The sequence below is a fragment of the Chlorocebus sabaeus genome, chromosome 14, assembly GCF_047675955.1.
Source record: "Chlorocebus sabaeus isolate Y175 chromosome 14, mChlSab1.0.hap1, whole genome shotgun sequence".
In the NCBI taxonomy this organism is placed as follows: Eukaryota; Metazoa; Chordata; class Mammalia; order Primates; family Cercopithecidae; genus Chlorocebus; species Chlorocebus sabaeus.
Genome location: NC_132917.1, coordinates 38573171 through 38593366, shown reverse-complemented (window position 1 = coordinate 38593366; position 20196 = coordinate 38573171). Strand labels below are relative to the sequence as shown.

At 38.8% G+C, this 20196-nt stretch overlaps 1 protein-coding gene across 3 annotated transcripts in view; it reads left to right on the top strand.

Annotated features, from left to right (window-relative positions):
* DHX57 (DExH-box helicase 57) overlaps positions 1-20196 on the top strand; it is a 75046-nt gene that overhangs the window by 6591 nt on the left and 48259 nt on the right. For 2 of the 3 annotated variants that reach the window (XM_007970874.3, XM_007970875.3), the window contains exons 2-10: positions 233-465; positions 4378-4536; positions 5542-5730; positions 6038-6876; positions 9203-9378; positions 11536-11657; positions 12748-12943; positions 13815-13939; positions 19625-19758. In XM_007970874.3, the coding sequence (XP_007969065.2) occupies positions 239-465; positions 4378-4536; positions 5542-5730; positions 6038-6876; positions 9203-9378; positions 11536-11657; positions 12748-12943; positions 13815-13939; positions 19625-19758 (2167 nt within the window). In that variant the 5' untranslated portion in view covers positions 233-238. The remainder of the gene's footprint in view (positions 1-232; positions 466-4377; positions 4537-5541; positions 5731-6037; positions 6877-9202; positions 9379-11535; positions 11658-12747; positions 12944-13814; positions 13940-19624; positions 19759-20196) is intronic. The other variant, XM_007970876.3, reaches the window with a different exon arrangement.

The following is a 20196-nucleotide window of genomic DNA, read 5'->3' as shown; positions in this document are numbered from 1 at the left end:
CTTTTGTGAAGATTTATCCACACTACCCCTAAATTGGCTGGCTCTTTTTATTTTGTAGTTTTAAAATGTTTTCACTGGAACAGATTCAGAATCCTGCTCCAAGATCAGCTCTTTTTACATGTGCATTTTCCTTCATTTCTTTAAAGTAGCCTATATTCATAAGTTTGGCAAACAAAGGATTATCATACCTGTCTGGTTTTATGATGTCTACATTAATTTTTTTCTCTTACAGGTAAAAATGAGTTCTTCAGTAAGAAGAAAAGGCAAGCCAGGCAAAGGAGGTGGAAAAGGGTCTTCTAGAGGAGGAAGAGGAGGCAGGAGTAACGCCAGTAAATCTCATGGGAGTGGTAGTGGTGGCGGTGGCGGTGGTGGTGGTGGAGGTGGCGGCAACAGAAAGGCCTCCAGTAGAATATGGGATGATGGAGATGACTTTTGTATCTTCAGTGAATCAAGGCGCCCTTCCAGGTCATTATAACTCTTTGAATGTTTAAATATGGAAATGGTATCAACCGCTAATGTATGGGACAACAGATGGCTGAGAAGGGAAAAAAAGTCGAGTAATTCTGGTCAAATTAATTGTCTTCCTCTTTGTAACCCATTTCTGAAGGCATGATGGGAAATAACAGCTTTTGTTTGTATGTAGGTTGCATGACGCTGTGAATTGAGTGTAATACTGCTGTTATACCCAGTGTTACTCTGAAAGTAAATACAGAAATAGTGTGAAGAAAATTATTTTAAGTATTCCTTAGGCATCATAGATTGATGTTAAAATGATGATGTTAACATTGAACGTGGCCAGGCACAATGGCTCACGCCTGTAATCCCAGCACTTTGGGAGGCCCAGGTGGGTAGATCTCTTGAGATCAGGAGTTCGAGACCGGCCTGGCCAATAGGGTGAAATCCCATCTCTACTAAAATACAAAAATCAACCACGCATAGTGGTGGTCAGCTGTAACCCCAGCTACTAGGGAGGCTGAGGCAGAAGAATTGCTTGAACTTGGGAGCAGAAGTTGCAGTGAGCTGAAATCACACCACTGCCCTCCAGCCTGGGTGACAGAGTGAGACTCCATCTCAAAAAACAAACATTGTACAGCCTAAAGTGCAACATGACTGTACTGTGTCTTTCTAGTTGATAAGCTGTATGTTTTCCAGCCAAATCAGCCATCATCTGATGGTTTTACATGTGGTGACCAGTAACAGATGTCTTATCTAGGCTTCTCTCCTATTCAACTTTTAACTAATGAATAAATTATGGGAATTCTAGTAATTCTAATGAGTAATAAAAGTAAACATTTTGCTATTGCGTGTTATACAGTATAAATACAATTAGGCATCACTTGTTGACAGAGATGTGTTCTGAAAAATGCATTGTTAGGCGATTTCATTGTTGTTCAAACATCATAGAATGTACTTACACAACCCCAGATGGTGCAACTTACAACACACCTAGGCTATATGATGTAGCCAATTGCTCCTAGACTACAAATCTATACAGCATGTTGCTGTACTAAATATGCAATTATAACACAATGGTATTTGTGTATGTAAACATGTCTAGTTATAGAAAAGATATAGTAAAAATAGAGTATAAAAGATTAAAAATGGTACCTGTATAGGGCACTTACCATGAATGGAAGTTGCAGGATTGGAATTTGCTCTGGGTGAGTCAGTGAGGGAGTGGTGAGTGAATGTGAAGGCCTAGGATATTACTGTACACTACTATAGACTTTATAAATAGCAAGCAGCATAGTCTCTCTATGTTGCCCAGGCTGGTCTCGAACTCCTGGGCTCAAGCGATTCTTCTGCCATGGCCTCCCATAGTGTTGGAGGTGAGCCACAGTTGGCGTGAGCCACTGTGCCTAGCCAAGAACCTAACTTCTGAGTTAGCTGCAGCTCCATAATTTTTCAAAACATGTGGATGTTATACATTATTGGAGTCCATAGGTGTTCATTCATTCAGTAAGTATTTACTGAATGCACCAGGCACTGTTTTCTGTTTTAGGGACTTCGAATTGCAGCAGGGAGTAAAATATTGTCCTTATCTAGATAGAATGGGATTTGAGATAGAAAAGACATAAACAAATGTATAACATTACCCGGTGGCACATGCTATGGAGAGAAATAAAGGAGTGTAACAGGGATATAAAATACCAAAATAGAATTACTATTTTATGTAGAAAGCTCCCCTAATAAGGTAGATAGCCCCCCAATAAGATGTCACGTGAAGAGAGGCAAGAAGTAAGTAAAGGAATAAGCTGTGAAGTTCTGAGTACAGAATATTCAAGGCAGAGGGAATAGCAATTTCTTAAGGCAGAAATGTGCTTGGAAGGTTTAGGAAATAGCAAGAAACACAGGGCTGGGTGGCCTCAGGAAACTTTACAATCATGCCAAAAGGGGAAGCAAGCGCATCCTTCTTCACAAGGTGGCAGGAGAGAAAAGAATGAGAGCCAAGTGAAGGGGGACGCCCCTTATAAAACCATCAGATCTCGTGAGAAGTTACTCACTATCACGAGAATAGTATGGGGGAGACTGCCCCCATGATTCAACTATCTCCCACTGGTTCCCTCCCATGACATATGGGGATTATGGGAACTGCAATTGAAGATGAGATTTGACTTGCAGCCAAACCACTATCAACCCTATAAAGAATGTATAGTTATTACGTATCAATTCAAAATTTTAATTAAAAAATAAAACTAAGAGAAAGTATGACAAACAAAGGGGATTGAGAAGGAGCTGCCAATGAAGTAGGAAACTAAGAGAGTGGTTTTTGGAAGCCAAGGGACAAAGGTGTTTTAAAGGAGAGTAGTCAATAAGATTGAATTGTATGCTTAAAGAGGGTACACATTTGTGGAAAAATGCTTCTGGCAGGTCAAGGAAAATGTGCACTAAGAATTGTCCACTGGATTTGGCAATGTGGATATCATAGTTAACCTTGATAAGAGCTGTATTAGCATAGGAAATACTGATTGGGTTGTGTTTCAGAGAGACGAGGAAAGAAAATGGAGACAGAGACAATGATTTTGATAACCTAAATGAGAAGCTTTACTATAAGGGAGCTAGAGGAAGGAGAGATGGGGCAGTAGCTGTAGGGAGATGTGCACTCAAGGGAGGATTTGGCTTGGTTTGATTTTTTTTAAGAGGGTAGACATTATAGTATGTCTGTATGCTGATGGGAATGATCCAAAGAAGAATGAAAAACGAATGATGTAGAAAGGAGGATAAGTGTTGGAATGATTTCCTTGAGGAGATTAAAGAAATGGCATATAGTTTACAAATAGAAAGACTGACTTTAACATAAAGTATGGTTCACCCTTAATAACAGGAATGAAGGCAAGTCACAGGGGTGTACAAATAAATGGTGGTTAATATAGGAACATGTGAAACTCGCAACTCCCCCTCATTTTTACTGATCATTTCGTCATGATCAGACAAATCATAAAAGATTATATATGCTGTGTAATCTTTTTATTTCTTTTTTTTTAAAAAGTAGGATCTTGCTATATTGCCCAGGCTGGTCTTGAACTCCTGGGGCTTAAGCAATCCTACCACTTCAGCCTCTTAAAGTGCTGGAATTACAGGTGTGAGCCACTGCCCCTGGCCTTTTTTTTTTTTTTTTTTTTTAAATAATCAGAAATAAAGATAATTGGGTATTTTAGAAATAGGACCTAATATTCACAAGGAAGAATGAAACTCAGTGGTTTTCAGATTTTAATGCAGAATGAAATGAAATGCTCTTTGTGTGTAGCTTATTTCTTTTCAGAACCCTATAGTGCAGAGGAACCCATCATTAGCATTGCTTTTTCCCAAGGATTCTTGAGTTGGTGAAGCCAGAATTAATGATTAAGAATCTGGTAAGTTTTTTTTTTTTTTTTTTGGATGGAGTCTCGCTGTGTCAGCTGAGTCTCTCAGGCTCTAGTGCAGTGGCACAATCTTGGCTTACTGCAACGTCCACCTCCAAGTTCAAGTGATTCTCCTGCCTCAGCCTCCTGAGTAGCTAGGATTACAGGCATGCACCACCATGCCCAGATAATTTTTGTGTTTTTAGCAGAGACAGGGTTTCACCATGTTGGCCAGGCTGGTCTCAAACTCCTGACCTCAGGTGATCCAGCAGCCTCGGCCTCCCAAAGTGCTAGGATTACAGGCGTGAGCCACTGCGCCTGGCCAAGAATCTGATAAGGTTTTTTTCCAGCAGTTTTGATATAATGAAGTCTGGTAAATACTATAGAAAATGGAGAATCTCCTCACATTCATTGTCATCTTTTGTAAGATACTTGACAATCCAGTTTGTATTGTGTATATTTGGGGACCCTGAGGAGAGTGTAAAAGTTCTGATCGCAGATAATGTGTGTAATTTTGCTCTTTTGTCCTCTATAGACCTAGCAACAGTAACATAAGCAAAGGAGAGGCACGCGCAAAATGGAAACCCAAAGCCAAAGTACCCCTTCAGACTCTACATATGACTTCTGAGAATCAAGAGAAAGTGAAAGCTCTTCTCCGAGACCTGCAAGAACAAGATGCTGATGCTGGATCTGAGTAAATTGTTTTATTTGAATAAACTATTATAGTAAGGAAAACATACTGGCAGTGTGAAGGTCCTGTGCATCTTTGGAATGCTGTGTCAGTACTGATTCTATTGTGGCCATATAATTAGTTGAAAGTGAGTCAAGAGAAATACAAGAATAATTATTCAGCAACAATTTTAGAGTGAGTTTGTTTTGCAGCATCCATGGGATTGCCTTTTTATCTTTATTTTTTTCCAGGGCAGTGCTCATATGGATTCAGTAACTGATTTATCTGTAATCTTCCAGATAAACCCTTGTAATGAACAAGTAGAAGTAGTGTTCAAGGAGCAAATATTGACTTGGTCAGGTGTGGTCTCAGGATTTGCTTATCATGACCATCTGCCTAAGAGAAAGCTTTTATTCTTAAATCTTAGTCGCTCTTTTGTTTGGGATTTCAGTTGAAGGAGTTAATTCCTTCTTTCCATTTACCAGAATTAATTAGTGGCCAGTCATGAACAGCTCATTTTCCATCCTATCTACAAATCTCTTATCTGTTTGAGATTTAGAAAAGGAGATTATGTAGCAAAACGAACAATTAGGGATAGTTATTTTTATGAATGAGAAGACAGAGGATAGCCAAGGTTTCTGTGATTAAGAACATAGGCTCTGGAATCTGTCTGCCTTTGGTAAAATTTCTATTTGCTCCTTAATGTGTAACCTAGGCAGTTACTAATCCTCTCTGAGTTTTAGTTGATCATCTTTAAAAAAAAAAGGACATTCCAATATTACTTGGTACAGTTATTGGGAAGATTAAAGGAGTTAGTTCATATAAAGCACTTAACACAGTACCTGGCATTTAATAAATGACTGCTAAATGTTAATTGCCAAGGTATAAATTAATAGTTCAATATAAGATTAAATCAGCAACTGAAGAGTAGTCAGGATCCTATTAATTAAATTCTTAGACCTTTACTAAATTTTTCTTTGAAATAAGTAGAAAGTAATATCTAATATATGAAAATGTTGCCTTTGCTAGAAGAGGCATTTCTGGGGAGGAGGAAGATGATGAGCCTGATTGCTGTAACGATGAGCGGTACTGGCCAGCTGGACAGGAACCTTCCCTCGTTCCCGACTTGGATCCTTTGGAATATGCTGGCTTAGCCCCAGTGGAGCCTCATGTTCCAGAATTTACAGTCTCCCCATTTGCAGTGCAAAAACTTTCCAGGTGATTGCTTTAATCATTTTTAGGAGTTGGGAAAGAATTCAAGGAAACTGAAATCATATAAACCCACTACCCCTCTTTGTGTACTTTCCTATTTTGTGGGTTCCAGCAAAGCCTGCTAGGCCTAATATTCTATCTTATCAGATGGGGTCATTCAGGACGGCTTATTGTTATCAGGGTTGCTTTTTCAAAATACAAGCCCTGCCTATGTATAGTCATAACTTCATATAAGCATATTTAAATGAATTTTACTGTAATGATGTGATACTGCTTTTTATGTGTCATTTTTGTCATGTTTTGCCCTTGACAGGTATGGTTTCAATATTGAACGCTGTCAAGCAGTCCTGAGGATGTGTGATGGAGATGTGGGAGCATCACTAGAGCATCTCCTTACCCAGTGTTTTTCAGAGACATTTGGAGAGAGGATGAAGATCTCTGAGGCAGTCAACCAGATAAGCTTGGATGAGTGTATGGAACAGCGACAGGAAGAGGCGTTTGCTCTCAAGTCCATCTGTGGAGAAAAATTTATAGAAAGAATTCAGAACAGAGTCTGGACCATTGGATTAGAACTGGAGTATTTGACAAGTAGATTCCGCAAATCCAAGCCAAAAGAAAGTACCAAAAATGTACAAGAGAATTCACTTGAAATCTGTAAATTTTACCTCAAAGGAAATTGTAAATTTGGATCAAAATGCAAATTCAAACATGAAGTGCCCCCAAATCAAATTGTTGGAAGAATAGAAAGAAGTGTAAATGATTCTCATCTTAATACTAATGAAGATGGATCTTTTTTATATGAACTTGAAATTCGATTTTCTAAAGACCACAAATATCCCTACCAAGCTCCCCTCGTGGCATTTTATTCCACCAATGAGAACCTACCTCTGGCTTGTCGTTTACATATTTCTGAGTTTCTTTATGACAAGGCCTTGACATTTGCGGAAACTTCGGAACCTGTCGTATATTCTTTGATAACCCTTTTAGAGGAAGAATCGGAAATAATCAAGTTACTAACGAATACCCATCACAAGTATAGTGTCCCTCCCGTGAACGTTCTGCCAGTACCCTCTAGGACCAGAATAAATAATCCTGCCTATCATAAACCAGTGATTCCAAATAATTCTTCTGTTTCTAATCAAATTCCAGAAGGTATGTAAGGCATTGATCTTGTGGAGGGAGGCATTCAGAATGATGAGTTTAGAAGTCAAAGCTTTTAAAGCTGGTCCAGGATGGCTTCGTGATCTTGAACAAGCTGAACAAGCCATTCAGTCCCATGGGCAAAAGGGAATGAGAATTCCCTGAACTGTAATTGTGTCCAACTTGTCCAATTGTGTCCAACTTGTCCAATTGTAAGGCTCAATTGTGTTGCTTAAGGCCCAGTTGTGTTGCTGTGGATAGGCTTCCTGAGTTGAAGTTTGTTGTGATGTGTGTTTATTTTAACCATATAAAATCTGAGGCTTGGAAGGACCTTAAGGTACCTTCTCAGAAAATCTTATTTAATTCATTTGGTTTTCATATGATTACTTCTTATATACTGAATTACTTTCAAATGAAATTTTAGAGATATTTTGCTTTCAATACCACTATCCGTACCCTCCTGCTTTTGGTATACTAGATCCCCAGAATTCATTAGGGATAGCTCTATGAATCCCTAAATCCTCAAATACTTGTGCAGGCTTCTAGCCTAGTCTAGATCCAGGTTTACTGTGCAGATTCTTTTTATGTTTTTGAGGATTCTTTTTATGTTTTTGAGATGGAGTTTCACTCTTGTCCCCCAGGCTGGAGTGCAGTGGTGCAATCTCAGCTCACTGCAACCTCTGCCCTCCAGATTCAAGTGATTCTCCTGCCTCAGCCTCCTGAGTAGCTGGGATTGCAAGTGCCCACCACCACGCCTGGCTAACTTTTCTATTTTTAGTAGATACAGAGTTTCACCATGTTGGCCAGGCTGGTCTCAAACTCCTGACCTCAGGTGATCCACCTGCCTCAGCCTCCCAGTGCTGGGATTACAGGTGTGAGCCACCACACATGGCCTACTGTGCAGATTCTTACCACAAGTAAGCCCCTTTCAAAGAATTCTCTGCTGGGTGTGGTGAGAGGATTGCTTGAGCCCAGGAGTTTGAGACCAGCCTGGGCAGCATAGCAAGACCCCATCTCTACAAAATATATATATTTTCTTAGCTAGTCAGCCATGGTCGTGCACTCTGTCCCAGGTACTCAAGAGGCTGATGTTGGGGGATCACTTCAGCCTGGGAGGTAGAGGCTGCAGTGAGCCATTGCACTTCAGTCTTGGAGAGAGAGTGAGACTCTATCTCTTAAAAAGAAAAAAAAAAAGGAAAGAAGGAAGGAGAGGGAGGGAAGGAGGGAGGGAGAGAGAGAGAGAGGAAGGAGAGAGAGAGAAAGAAAGAAAAAGAAAAAGAAAGAAAGAGAAAGGGAGGGAAGGAGGAAGGAAGGGAGGGAGGGAGGGAAGGAAGGGAAGGAAGGATCCTCTTTTATTTGTTGCTATCTATCTTTCTTCCAGAGAAACAAAAGAAACGTAAGAGTCCTTGGGTAAACTTCAATGAGTAGACAATAGTGATGCTGTGCTGACATGTGGCGGCTGGTCAGTTAGCGGGGTTCACTCACTAACCACCCAACCCACTCCCAGATGCCAGCTTCTAGGGCATGGGATTCAAATATGTTCCTTGGGAAATGACAATTATGTGCCATGGCCCTTTTTTGTAAAATAGTAGTTTTATTGAGACATAATTTATATACCGTAAGATTCACTCTTTTAAAGTATACAGTTCAATGTTTTTGGATTTTTACAGAGTTGTGCAACAATGACCACCTTTTAATCCCTGAATGTTATCATCACCGCCAAAAGAAACCCTGTACTCATGTACCCATAACAGTCTCTCCTCATTTACCCCTTCCCCCAGCCTCTGGCAACCACAAATCTGCTGTCTATCTCTATGGGTTTGCCTACTCTGGACATGTCATAGAAATGGAATTATACAATATGCAGCTTTTTGAGATGGGCTTCTTTCACTTAGCATAATGTGTTCAAGGTTCATCCGTGTCCTAGCACATATCGGTATAGCATTCCTTTGTATTAGTGAGTACTATTCTGTTATGTGGACATACCATATTTTGTTCATCGATTCATCATTTGATAGACATTTGGGTTGTTTTATGTTGTAGGATTTGGGGACACTTGCAAATAGTTGAAACATTCACTGCTAATTATGTTAATGTTACTTTGTTTTTAATTTGATTTAAAAATAACCACTTATGCTTGATAAAAGTTTACTTGAGGATGCATTTTAAGTTCTTTGGCAATAGAAATACTGGAAGTGAATGAACTTACTTTATTCAAGTTTTAACTTTTTCTCCATTTTGACTTTTTGTTTGACTTGATACTCTGTTAGACAGCGACTTTCCTGTTTTGTTAAAGAAAGGGCTCTGTATTGAAACGTTTTCTTTTATTTCCTTCAAGTTGAAAAAGAATCAGAATCTGAGGAGTCAGATGAGGATGAAGGTCCTGCACCTGTTATAGTAGAGAATGAAAGCTATGTGAACCTTAAGAAAAAGATTTCCAAAAGATATGACTGGCAGGCAAAGTCAGTACATGCTGAAAATGGTAAAATCTGCAAGCAGTTCCGAATGAAACAGGTAGGGTATGCGAGAGAATGAGTAGCATTGCCTCCCTAAGATCTGGATGATGGGATTAGGAATTAGGACGCTTTGGCTACCCTCCCTAATATTCTTTTGGTTCTTTTTCTCCCTGAGTGGTCAAAATTTCTACAGGCCACAGCAAACTTAAGTGCATGTGCTGGATGGTTTTGGAAAATCCTATAGCAGACACACACATATATGCCAAATGGTCTCAGAATCATGTGCCTTTGGTACTGTGACGGACAATCTGGTATGTAAAAGGAATATCAATACTGTGGTTTAATGGCTGGGCACGGTGGCTGACACCTGTAATCCCAGCAGTTTGGGAGGCAGATCACCTGAGGTCAGGAATTCAAGACCACCCTAGCCAACATGGCAAAACTCCATCTACTAAAAATACAAAAATTAGCCGGGCGTGGTGACAGGTGCCTGTAATCCCAGCCACTTGGGAGGCTGAGGCACAAGAATCGCTTGAATCTGGGTAGTGGAGATTCCAGTGAGCTGAGACTGCGCCACTGCACTCCAGCCGGGCAACAGAGCAAGACTCCGTCTCAAAAAAAAAAAAAAGAAAGAAACGAAACAAATCAAATACCGTGGGGTTAGAGCCGGGTGGCCATGGTAACACATGCCTGTAGTCTCGGCTACTTGGAAGGCTGAGGCAGGAGGAGACAATGCCAGCCTGGAAAACATTATGAGACCCTGTCTCTAAAAACAAAACAATACAAATACTGCGATTTACATTAGAAAAAATTAATATATAAAAGGAGAAGGATAAGGAAGGACTTTTACCCTGTTTCAAAGACTCAAAGGATAAATAATGTGCCCAAGATCACATAGCTAGTAAGTGGTTTAGCCAATTCTGTTTCTAAAGTCTATTTTGTTTTTACCCCATTCACATGAAGATTATTTTAATAGAATTCATAAGTGAACCCTGAGAGCAAAGTTAGAGATAGGGCAGAGGCAAGTTGCTTAACCAATATGGGAATTGGATTAAATGCTCTCTAAGGGCGCTTCCAGTTCTAAAGTTCCGTCAGTCTGATTTTTGACACCATACAACACCATCACATATGTAGTGCAATACCCATAGAACATCACAATGTATATAAATTGCACTGTAGATGATAGAAACAAAAAATGAGATATTCAATTTGATGTAGGAAATGGCATGTTCCTGTAAAGTTATTACAGTATTCAAAAGTACAGCCAGAGTTTTAATAAACAAGGCAATGTTTATAGCATTGGCCATTAAATATGAAATTGATTTATATAGTTGTAGTGACTGCCCAAAAATAATGCTTTAGTGAGTGCTTTTCTATTATTGATTTAGGTAAAAATCTGATATTGTTTAGAGCTATGCTGTCTGATATGGTAACCCCTACCCATGTTTGGCTGTTTATATTAATTAATTAAAATTAAAAATTCAGTTCCTCAGTAACACTGTTCTTTGCATTTCAAGTGCTCAATAACCACATGTGGCCAGGGGTTGCTGTATTGGACAGCACAGGTGTAGAACATTTCCATCAACACAGAAAGTTCCGTTGGACAGTGTTGGTATAGAGACTCTTGCTGGGAAGAACTGGACATGTGCTAAGCAAGAGGGCTTTATTTCACTCAGAAAATCTTTCAGTTTATTCAGATGTTGGAAAACTATTTAATATATGGATTCCACAGCTCATTCTGACTGGTTCTCTGAGCAGCATTCTGAATAAAGTCCTCTACATCTAATCCCAACAAATCCAACAAAGGATCACTCAAGGCCAGGAGTGCAAGACCATCCTGGGCAACATAACAAGACTCTGTCTCTGTAACTAAAAAAAAAAAAAAAAAAAAAAAAAAACCTGCAATCCCAGCATTTTGGAAGACCAAGACAGGTGGATTACTTGAGCACAGGAGTTTGAGGCCAGCCTGGGCAACATAGTGAAATCCTGTCTCTACAAAAAAATACAAAAAGCCGGGTATGGTGGCACACACCTGTAGTTCCAGCTACTTGGGAGCCTGAGGCAGGAGGATCACTAGAACCTGGAGTGGAGACTGGAGTGAGCCGTGATTGTACCACTGCACTCCAGCCTGGCAACACAGTGAGACCCTGTCTCAAATGAAAAAAAGAAAAAAAAGAGAAGTAACCCAATGATGTCTTATCTTTGATTTTATTAGGCTTCCAGACAGTTCCAGTCCATTCTGCAAGAGAGACAATCACTCCCTGCTTGGGAAGAAAGAGAAACCATTCTTAACTTACTGCGTAAGCACCAGGTGGTTGTCATAAGTGGTATGACTGGGTAAGAATGCAGTTTATTCATTGGCAGCTTTCATCTATAAATATTATATGCACCCTGGTTACCATAACCAGTTCAACTTGTTAAAAACTATAACTGGATTTATAGACATTATATACCTCTGCCTTGAGGCATAAGGCAAAAAAATCCAGCTGAAGACTTTTAACACGGCTCATGTTTAAATTTAAAGGATAGTTCTAGAACATTTAGCTTGAAAGTTTTTTATCTTCTAAATTTATTCTGATTTCCTGTCACCCAGGCTGGAGTGCAGTGGCATGATCTCGGCTCACTGCAACCTCTGCCTCCCGGGTTCAAGTGATTCCGTGTAGCTGGGATGACAGGTGCACCACTATGGTGCACCACCATACCCAGCTAATTTTTTTGTGTTTTTAGTAGAGAGGGGGGTTTTACCATGTTGGCCAGGCTGGTCTCGAACTCCTGGCCTCAAGTGATCCACCTGCCTTAGTCTCCTGAAGTGCTGGGATTACAAGTGTGAGTCACCACGCCCAGCCTTTATTTTTCTTTTAAAAACAACTTAATTATGGTACATTATTTTTCCTGTTTTACATTCTCCTATTTAGCAGGGACAAGTTGCAGACTTTATTTAGTTATTTATTCAAGAGTATACAATTTAATAATTACATTTGTGTCCAGACTCAGTGATATGGTAACAATTCGTATCATCTAGTTTATCTTTTTAACCTCAGCCTAATCATAGTCAAATTAATACATATCAAAGGGAAAAATGTAAAATATTTTGATAATCATAAGCTAATACTCCTTTTCTTTAGGGTTCATGTGTAGAGTTTACATTCCTAGAAGCATTTACAGACCTTAATCTAATGTCTGTTCAATAGTCCCAATTTTTAAAATGTTGCTAAACTATTATTTGATTGTCCTTTTGATTGGAGTGAAAATTCCTAGAATTTCTCACCTCTAGGTAATAAGTCAGGAGGTTGTTTTAGAAAATACCTGAATCTGAACAATTTGTATTCTAATTAGCTTTATCACTTTCCTCATTCCATATGATTGCTTCTTTAGTTAACTAGCCCTTGAAAACTTCATTTTAGGACTTATTTGTTTTAATATACAGATGTGGGAAAACCACTCAGATTCCACAGTTTATTCTGGATGATTCTCTGAATGGACCACCTGAAAAGGTGGCCAACATCATCTGTACCCAGCCCCGACGAATCTCTGCAATCTCTGTTGCTGAACGCGTTGCTAAAGAAAGAGCAGAGAGGGTGGGTCTGACCGTGGGATACCAGATTCGGTTAGAAAGTGTCAAGGTTTGTATGCTCTGCTTATTTCCTTGTAACAGAAATTTACGATTTTTAGGTATAAAGAGTTCTGGGGGTTAGGAGATTCATGGGCAATTTGGGATATATACTTTCAGGTTATTTTTAAATTAATGATCACCTTCGGTAGGGGTGAAGTCCTTTTAGAAATATCTTGGGATAAGAACTCTTATGGCTGGGCGCGGTGGCTCACGCCTGTAATCCCAGCACTTTGGGAGGCCAAGGCAGGCGGATCACCTCAGGTCAGGAGTTCGAGACCAGCCTGACCAACATGTAGAAACCCCATCTCTACTAAAAATACAAAAATTAGCCGAGTGTGGTGGCACATGCCTGTAATCCCAGCTACTCGGGAGTCTGAGGCAGGAGAATCCCTTGAACCTGGGAGACAGAAGTTGCAGTGAGCTGAGATCGTGCCATTGCACTCCAGCCTGGGCAACAAGAGCAAAACTCCATCTCAAAAACAAACAACAACAACAAAAAAACACTCTTATTTGGTTGTACTAAATTTCCTCTGTAATGCTTTTTATTTTTTATTGACAAAAATCATCTTGTAAAGACTGTTTTGTTCTTGAACGTGGGACTTAATCCATTTAACCAAATAAGGAGCAGACAAATTGAGAACTGATTTCATTATTCACTGTTTTTTAATGCTTTTTATGAAAATCTTAACATTTTGATATGAAGTAGAAAGGATTTTATTACTGTCCCTGGCAAGAAACTATATTTAGTATGGTTTCCTATTAAATGGAACTGCTAGTGTTTTCAATATTCTTTATCATTATCCATTCAAAAAGGCTTTCCAGTAATGTTTCCTTTTTTTGAAAATTTTATTAATGGTTTATATTGCCCTTTCCTGTGTAAGTCCTCAGCCACCAGACTGTTATACTGTACCACGGGAGTGCTGCTGAGAAGGCTAGAAGGAGATACAGCTCTACAAGGAGTCTCCCATATCATTGTTGATGAAGTTCATGAGAGGACAGAAGAAAGGTAAAACAAAGACTTTCCTAGTGAACACACACTCACATGAAATGAAGGCATGGCAGAAAAAAATGTTTTCTAGTTCCAATTCAGTTTCATGCAGCTAGTAATGGTAATTTGCCACAAGGAAGACCTATGTTAGAGAAGAGCAACTGGTTTCTTGATTTCCAGGGTCTATAACACTAAAAAGGAAGGACAGCACATGCTCTTCACTTATTAGATGGAGTCATCCTATTAGGTTAGAAGGTATACTTCACACCATCCTGGGCATTATGCTAAGTTGATACCTTACTCAGTAGAAATAACAGATGTCATGCATGCTGTGGCTGAATGTATCTTCTTCCTTGTTTATTTGGTCAGTCATTCAGTCCTGACATTGATTCATGTATTTATTGAGCCTGCATTAAATGCCAAGTGATATATTAGTTGCTGGGGATACAGTGAGGAACAAGCATGTATGGCTCCCCCTCTAACAGTCTGGTAGAAAAAACGAATAATGAACAAGTAAATAAGTAAATGATTGCAAATTGGAATAAGCACTATGAAGGAATAAATGGCATGCTGTGTTTGGAGAGAGAGACCCATAGATGCTCAAAGATCATATCTCTGTAAAATGACAATTTAAATTGAAAACTGAAGTATGGCCGGGCGCATGGCTCACACCCATAATCCCTGCACTTTGGGAGGCCGAGGTGGGAGGATCGCTTGAGCTCAGGAGTTAGAGCCCAACCTGGGCAACATAGTGAGACCATGTCTCTATGAAAAGTAAAAAAAAAAAAAAAAAAAAAAAAAAAAAAAGCCAGTAGTCATTCTGCTGGGGATACAGGAAAAAAAAAAAAAAAAAAAATTTAGCCAGGCGTGATGGCTCACACCTATGGTCCCAGCTATTCAGGAGGCTGAGGCAAGAGAATCAATTGAACCCCCAGTAGGTTGAGGCTGCAGTGAGCTGTGATAGCACCACTGCACTCCACCCTGGTCAACAAAGCAAGACTCTGTCTCAAAAAAAAGGAAACTGAAATATGAGATGGAATCCCAGGTGACAAACGGGGGCAAGGAAAGCATGTTTGAAGATTGTGCAGTGGGAAGGGGCTTTGTGAGTCCAGAACAAGGAAAGCCAGTGCACCTGCTGTGTAGCAGCAAAGGGGAAAGTAGCACAGGGAACAAGCAGCAGGAGCCAGACCTTCCAGAGCCTTAAGCATTGTGAATAATAAAGCATGTGGATTTTATCTTATGAAATTAGAAGTCATTAAAGGGTGAGGCATAAAATAAAAGTTCTTGCCAGACACAGTGGTGCATGCTTGTAGTTCCAGCTACTGAGGAGGCTGAGGCAGGAGGATTGCTTAAGTTCAGGAGTTCAAGGCTATAGTGTGCTATGATTGCACCTATGAAGAGCCACTTCAGCCTGGGAAATATCATGAGACCCCATCTCTTAGGAAAAAAAAAATTAAAAGTCTCAATATTTTAAGTACTGAAGAGGGCCAGGAAGATGGATGGCATTAATCATAGTTTGTCATGTGGATCATGCCCTAGAGCAGTAAAAGAAAACTAGTGGGGGAAAAAAAAAGAAGAAAGTCCTGTGAAAATTATGAAGTTTTCCCAAAAAGTAGTATACCACTATAAATATCTTGAGAAGAAGAAAAATAGTCTAAGTAAATTTGGTGGACTGATAGGAAAGCAGAAAATAGCTAAAAGCAAAACATTAAAAAAAAAAAAAAAAAAAAAAGGATTGTTGGCGGGCACCTGTAGTCCTAGCCACTCAGGAGGCTGAGGCAGGAGAATCACTTGAACCTGGGAGGTGGAGGTTGCTGTGAGCCGAGATCACACCACTGCACTCCAGCCTGGGCGACAGAGCAAGACTGTCTCAAAAAAAAAAGGAATTGAACGGAGAAGATGTATAACCAGAAGAACTATTAGAAGAAATAATACATTACTATTATTAGTAAATAAGACATATGAAGTAATTAGAAACTAAAGAAAGCGGACTTTTAGATAAAAAGAATAAACCAAAAGAAAAAGAAATAATTCCTAGAACAAGACAATAATAAATATTAAATGACTATACAGAAAACGTTGGAAATCTCTCAGGGGCAAATGATCTTTTTGTAGAAACTCCAGAAAACAATGGAAAAAAGAATTAATGGTAAATAATGTCATTTTGCAGCTGTTGGAAATGAACATCTGAAAGAAGTAATTTTTTTAACAAAGTCACTGAACAACTTGGAAGAGGAAACCAAATAAAACATTCTCTCAGACTAATGGTATTTAAATGATTGAGTTATAAAGATAAGTTTAAACTTTTAGGGAAAATTATATCCAGTATAATTTTGAATATGAAGAATAGCTTTAGATTCTATAACATTTGTACTTCCACAGACTTAAAGAAATGAGAACATAGCACTGGATTTGGTTCCTGGCTAAAATAGGAGAAAGATTTTTATAAAACCTAAGGATCTGTAGAATATGAACAGTTAAAAATTCAAAAGATGTTCACATCTGAATAAAGATTAATTACACAGTGGAGAAGGGTGCTTCAAGCATTTACAAATACCAGTTTACAGGAATGGGTATACAAATTACAAGGAAAAGTAGGGGAATATTTGCTAACTCTGATTGAAAAAAGCAAAAACTAATAAAATCTAGAAACAAAAATCAGTGAAAATATTGACAAGATTAAAAGTTGAATATAGAAAGGTGACAGTTGTGTTAGTTTGAAATTTTGATAAATTTTCTAATCACAGAGATAACATGATCATTCTAAAGCATTCAGTAAATACCAAAAAATGTAAAAGAAGAATCTCTGTCCCCTATAAAATTGCTAGTTACATGTTATAATTTTGGTCTCTTTTCTTCAGGGAGTATACTGGGAGTTAGAAGAGGGGTATGGTAGTAAGATATATTTCCACAAACACTATTGGGATTATATAGTTTTGTCATGCTACTTTTGATTTAACAGAATGACAGCATGAGTTAACGAATTATCTTTTTTTTTTTTTTTTTTTTTGAGACGAAGTCTCTGTCATCCAGGCTGGAGTGCAGTGGTGCAATCTCAGCTCACTGCAGCCTCCACCTCCCAGGTTCAAGCGATCCTCCATCCTCAGTCTCCCAAGTAGCCAGAACTAGAGGTGCACACCACCAGACCTGGTTAATTTTTGTATTTTTTTAGTAGAGTCAGAGTTTTACCATGTTGGCCAGGCTTGTCTTGAACTCCTGAGCTCAAGTGATATGCTCGCCTTGGCCTCCTAAAGTGCTGGGATTTCAGGTGTGAGCCACCACGCCCAGCTGAATTATCTGTAAAATTAAGAATTACATAAGGAAATTCTGAAGTCTGGATATACCATAAATTACTTAGCCATTTGCCTGTTGTTGTTAGATTATTTCCCTTTTCCCTGAAAAAGAAACAAAAATAGTCATAAATGTAATTAAATTAGCACTTTAAAAAGAGCTAAGTAGTATAAGAATATGTTTTCATTAAAAACTCAAACAGGCCAGGTACAGTGGCTCACACGTACAGGCCTCCCATTCTGGGATTGCTGATTATATGTTTAGTAATCCCAGCATTTTGGGAAGCCAAGGCAAGAGGATCACTTGAGCGCAGGAGTTTGAGACCAGCCTTGGCAATATAGGGAGACACCATCTCTACTATAAAAACAAAAACAAAAAAATTAGCCCCAGTTACTCAGGAGATTGAGACAGGAGGATCATTTGAACCCAGAAGTTCAAGGCTGCAATGAGCAGTGATAACACCACTGCACTCCAGCCTGGGTGACAAAGCGAAACCTTGTCTCAAAAAAAAAAAAAAAAGAAAAGAAAAACATTACGGATAAAGTGTAAGTCCCTCTTAATACTCCCAGACCACTGTCAGTTCCTTTCTTAGAAGTAAACTAGTAATACGTCCTTCTATGCATGGATATAGACGTTTACTTTGTTAGAAATAGTTACTTTTGTTTTCTGACCTTTTTTTCTTACACAGATGATATATTCATTTAGTAAGTCAATGGATATTCACTGAGTACTTACTATGTCCCAGGCATTGTTGTAGATCCTGGAGTAGTGAATAAAATTCTTGTCCTTGTAGAACTTCTATTCTAGTGGGAGAGCTCATCAATAAGCAAGATAAATAAGTAAAATACAGAATATGGTAAGTGCTAAGAAGGAAAAATAAAGCAAAAAAAAAAAAAAATAAGGGAGGAGAGCATTTGAAATTTTAAATAAGGTAGCCAAAGAAGTCCTCACTGAAAAAAATCTTTGGAGTAAGGACTTGAAGGAAGTGAGGGAGCTACCTGTGTGAAGGTTTAGGAGAAGCCCAGTAATCCAGGCAGATTAATATCATGTACAGAAGACCCAAGGTGCATGCCTCAAAGACAGCAAGGAGAACAGTAGGCCGGTGCTAAGTGAATGAGCGGGAGAGCACTAGAAAAAGATGGGGAGCATGGGGTGTAGACCATGCCGTATAGAGCCTTGTTAGTAAGGATTCTAATGAGAAGTCATTGGATTCTGAGCATAAGAGTGGCACAATCCGATTTTTCTTTTCTTTTTCTTTTTTGTTTTAAGAGATGGGGTCTTGCTATATTGGCCAGGTTGGTCTTGAACTCCTGGCCTCAAGCATTCCTCCCACCTCAGCCTCCCAAACTGCTAGGATTATAGGTGTAAGCCACCGCACCTGGTCAGCACAATCAGACTGACATTCGAAGAGCATTATTGGTTGGCTATATTGAGAACAGATTGCAAGGGGGCAAGGGCCAAGAGTCCAATTAGGGTGGTGGTATTCTGCCATGTGTATTATTCCAGGCAACTTGGCATTTTTCCTACCAAAAATATGTCTTAGAGGTTTTTTCATGTTATTGTCTAGAGCTCTACCTTATTCCTTGTATCTGCTTCATGTTATTTCATAGACTGGATGATATTGTTATAATTAATCATTTCTCAGTTGATGGACATTTGGGTAGTTTCTGTTGTTTTATTATTACAAACAATGCTATAATGAAAATCTTTGTATATGCGTCTTTGTGGTACATGTAGGTATCAAGAAGTAGAATTATCAAATTTGTACCCTATACCAGCTAAGAGTAAAAATAAATAATAATTATAAAATTTGATGATAAATCCTGTTGAGATTTTGATTAGTACTACCTGGACTTGGTTTATTTGAGAAATAATTTATATCTTTATACAGGTTGAGCATCCCTAATCCAAAAATCTGAAATCTGAAATGGTCCAAAATCTCAAACTTTTTGAGTGCTGACATGACACTACAAGTGGCAAATTCCCCACCTGACACCTTTGCTCTCTGATGGTTCAATGTACACCAACTTTATTTCATGGACAAAATTATTCAAAATATTATATACAGTTACCTTTAGGCTATGTGTATAATGTATATATGAAACATAAATGGATTTCATGTTTAGATTTAGGCCCCATCCCCAAAATATCTCATTATGTATATGCAACTATTCCAAAATCTGAGAAAATTTGAAATCTGAAACACTTCCGGTTCCAAGCATTTCACATAAACGGTATTCAATCTATAATAGTAAGGCTTCACATCCAAGAACATGACACACTGTTCTATGAATGTTACGGGGTTTTTTCCCACAGAGATTTACACATTTCTTGCTCAAAATATACTAAAAGTTACTAATTTTCATGTGTTGAATTTGTTTGATCCTCAGGTGTTTCTTTTATTTTCTCTAGTGACTTCTTGCTGCTAGTTTTGAAGGACATTGTATCGCAGAGGCCAGGTCTTCAAGTTATTTTAATGAGTGCAACTCTAAACGCTGAGCTTTTTTCAGAATATTTTAATTCCTGCCCGGTTATTACTATACCAGGTGAATAAAGTGCATCATTAAATATGTATCATTCTAACAAGCAAATATAATTATTTTAAAGTTTGAGACATAAGTAGATATGTATACCTCTTTCTAGAGAAGTGATTTATTTATACCATAAAATCATAACCATATAATGCAGCTGATAAGGAGGTAACATATCTTGCTGGGAGATTTTTTTTTTTTTTTTTTTTTTTTTCTTTTTGAGACGAAGTCTCGCTCTGGAGTGCAATGGCGCGATCTCAGCTCATGGCAAGCTCCGCCTCCTGGGTTCACACCATTCTCCTGCCTCAGCCTCCCAAGTAGCTGGGACTACAGGCACCCGCCACCACGCCCGGCTAATTTTTTTGTATTTTTAGTAGAGATGGGGTTTCACTGTGTTTGCCAGGATGGTCTTGATCTGACCTCGTGATCTGTCCGCCTTGGCCTCCCAAAGTG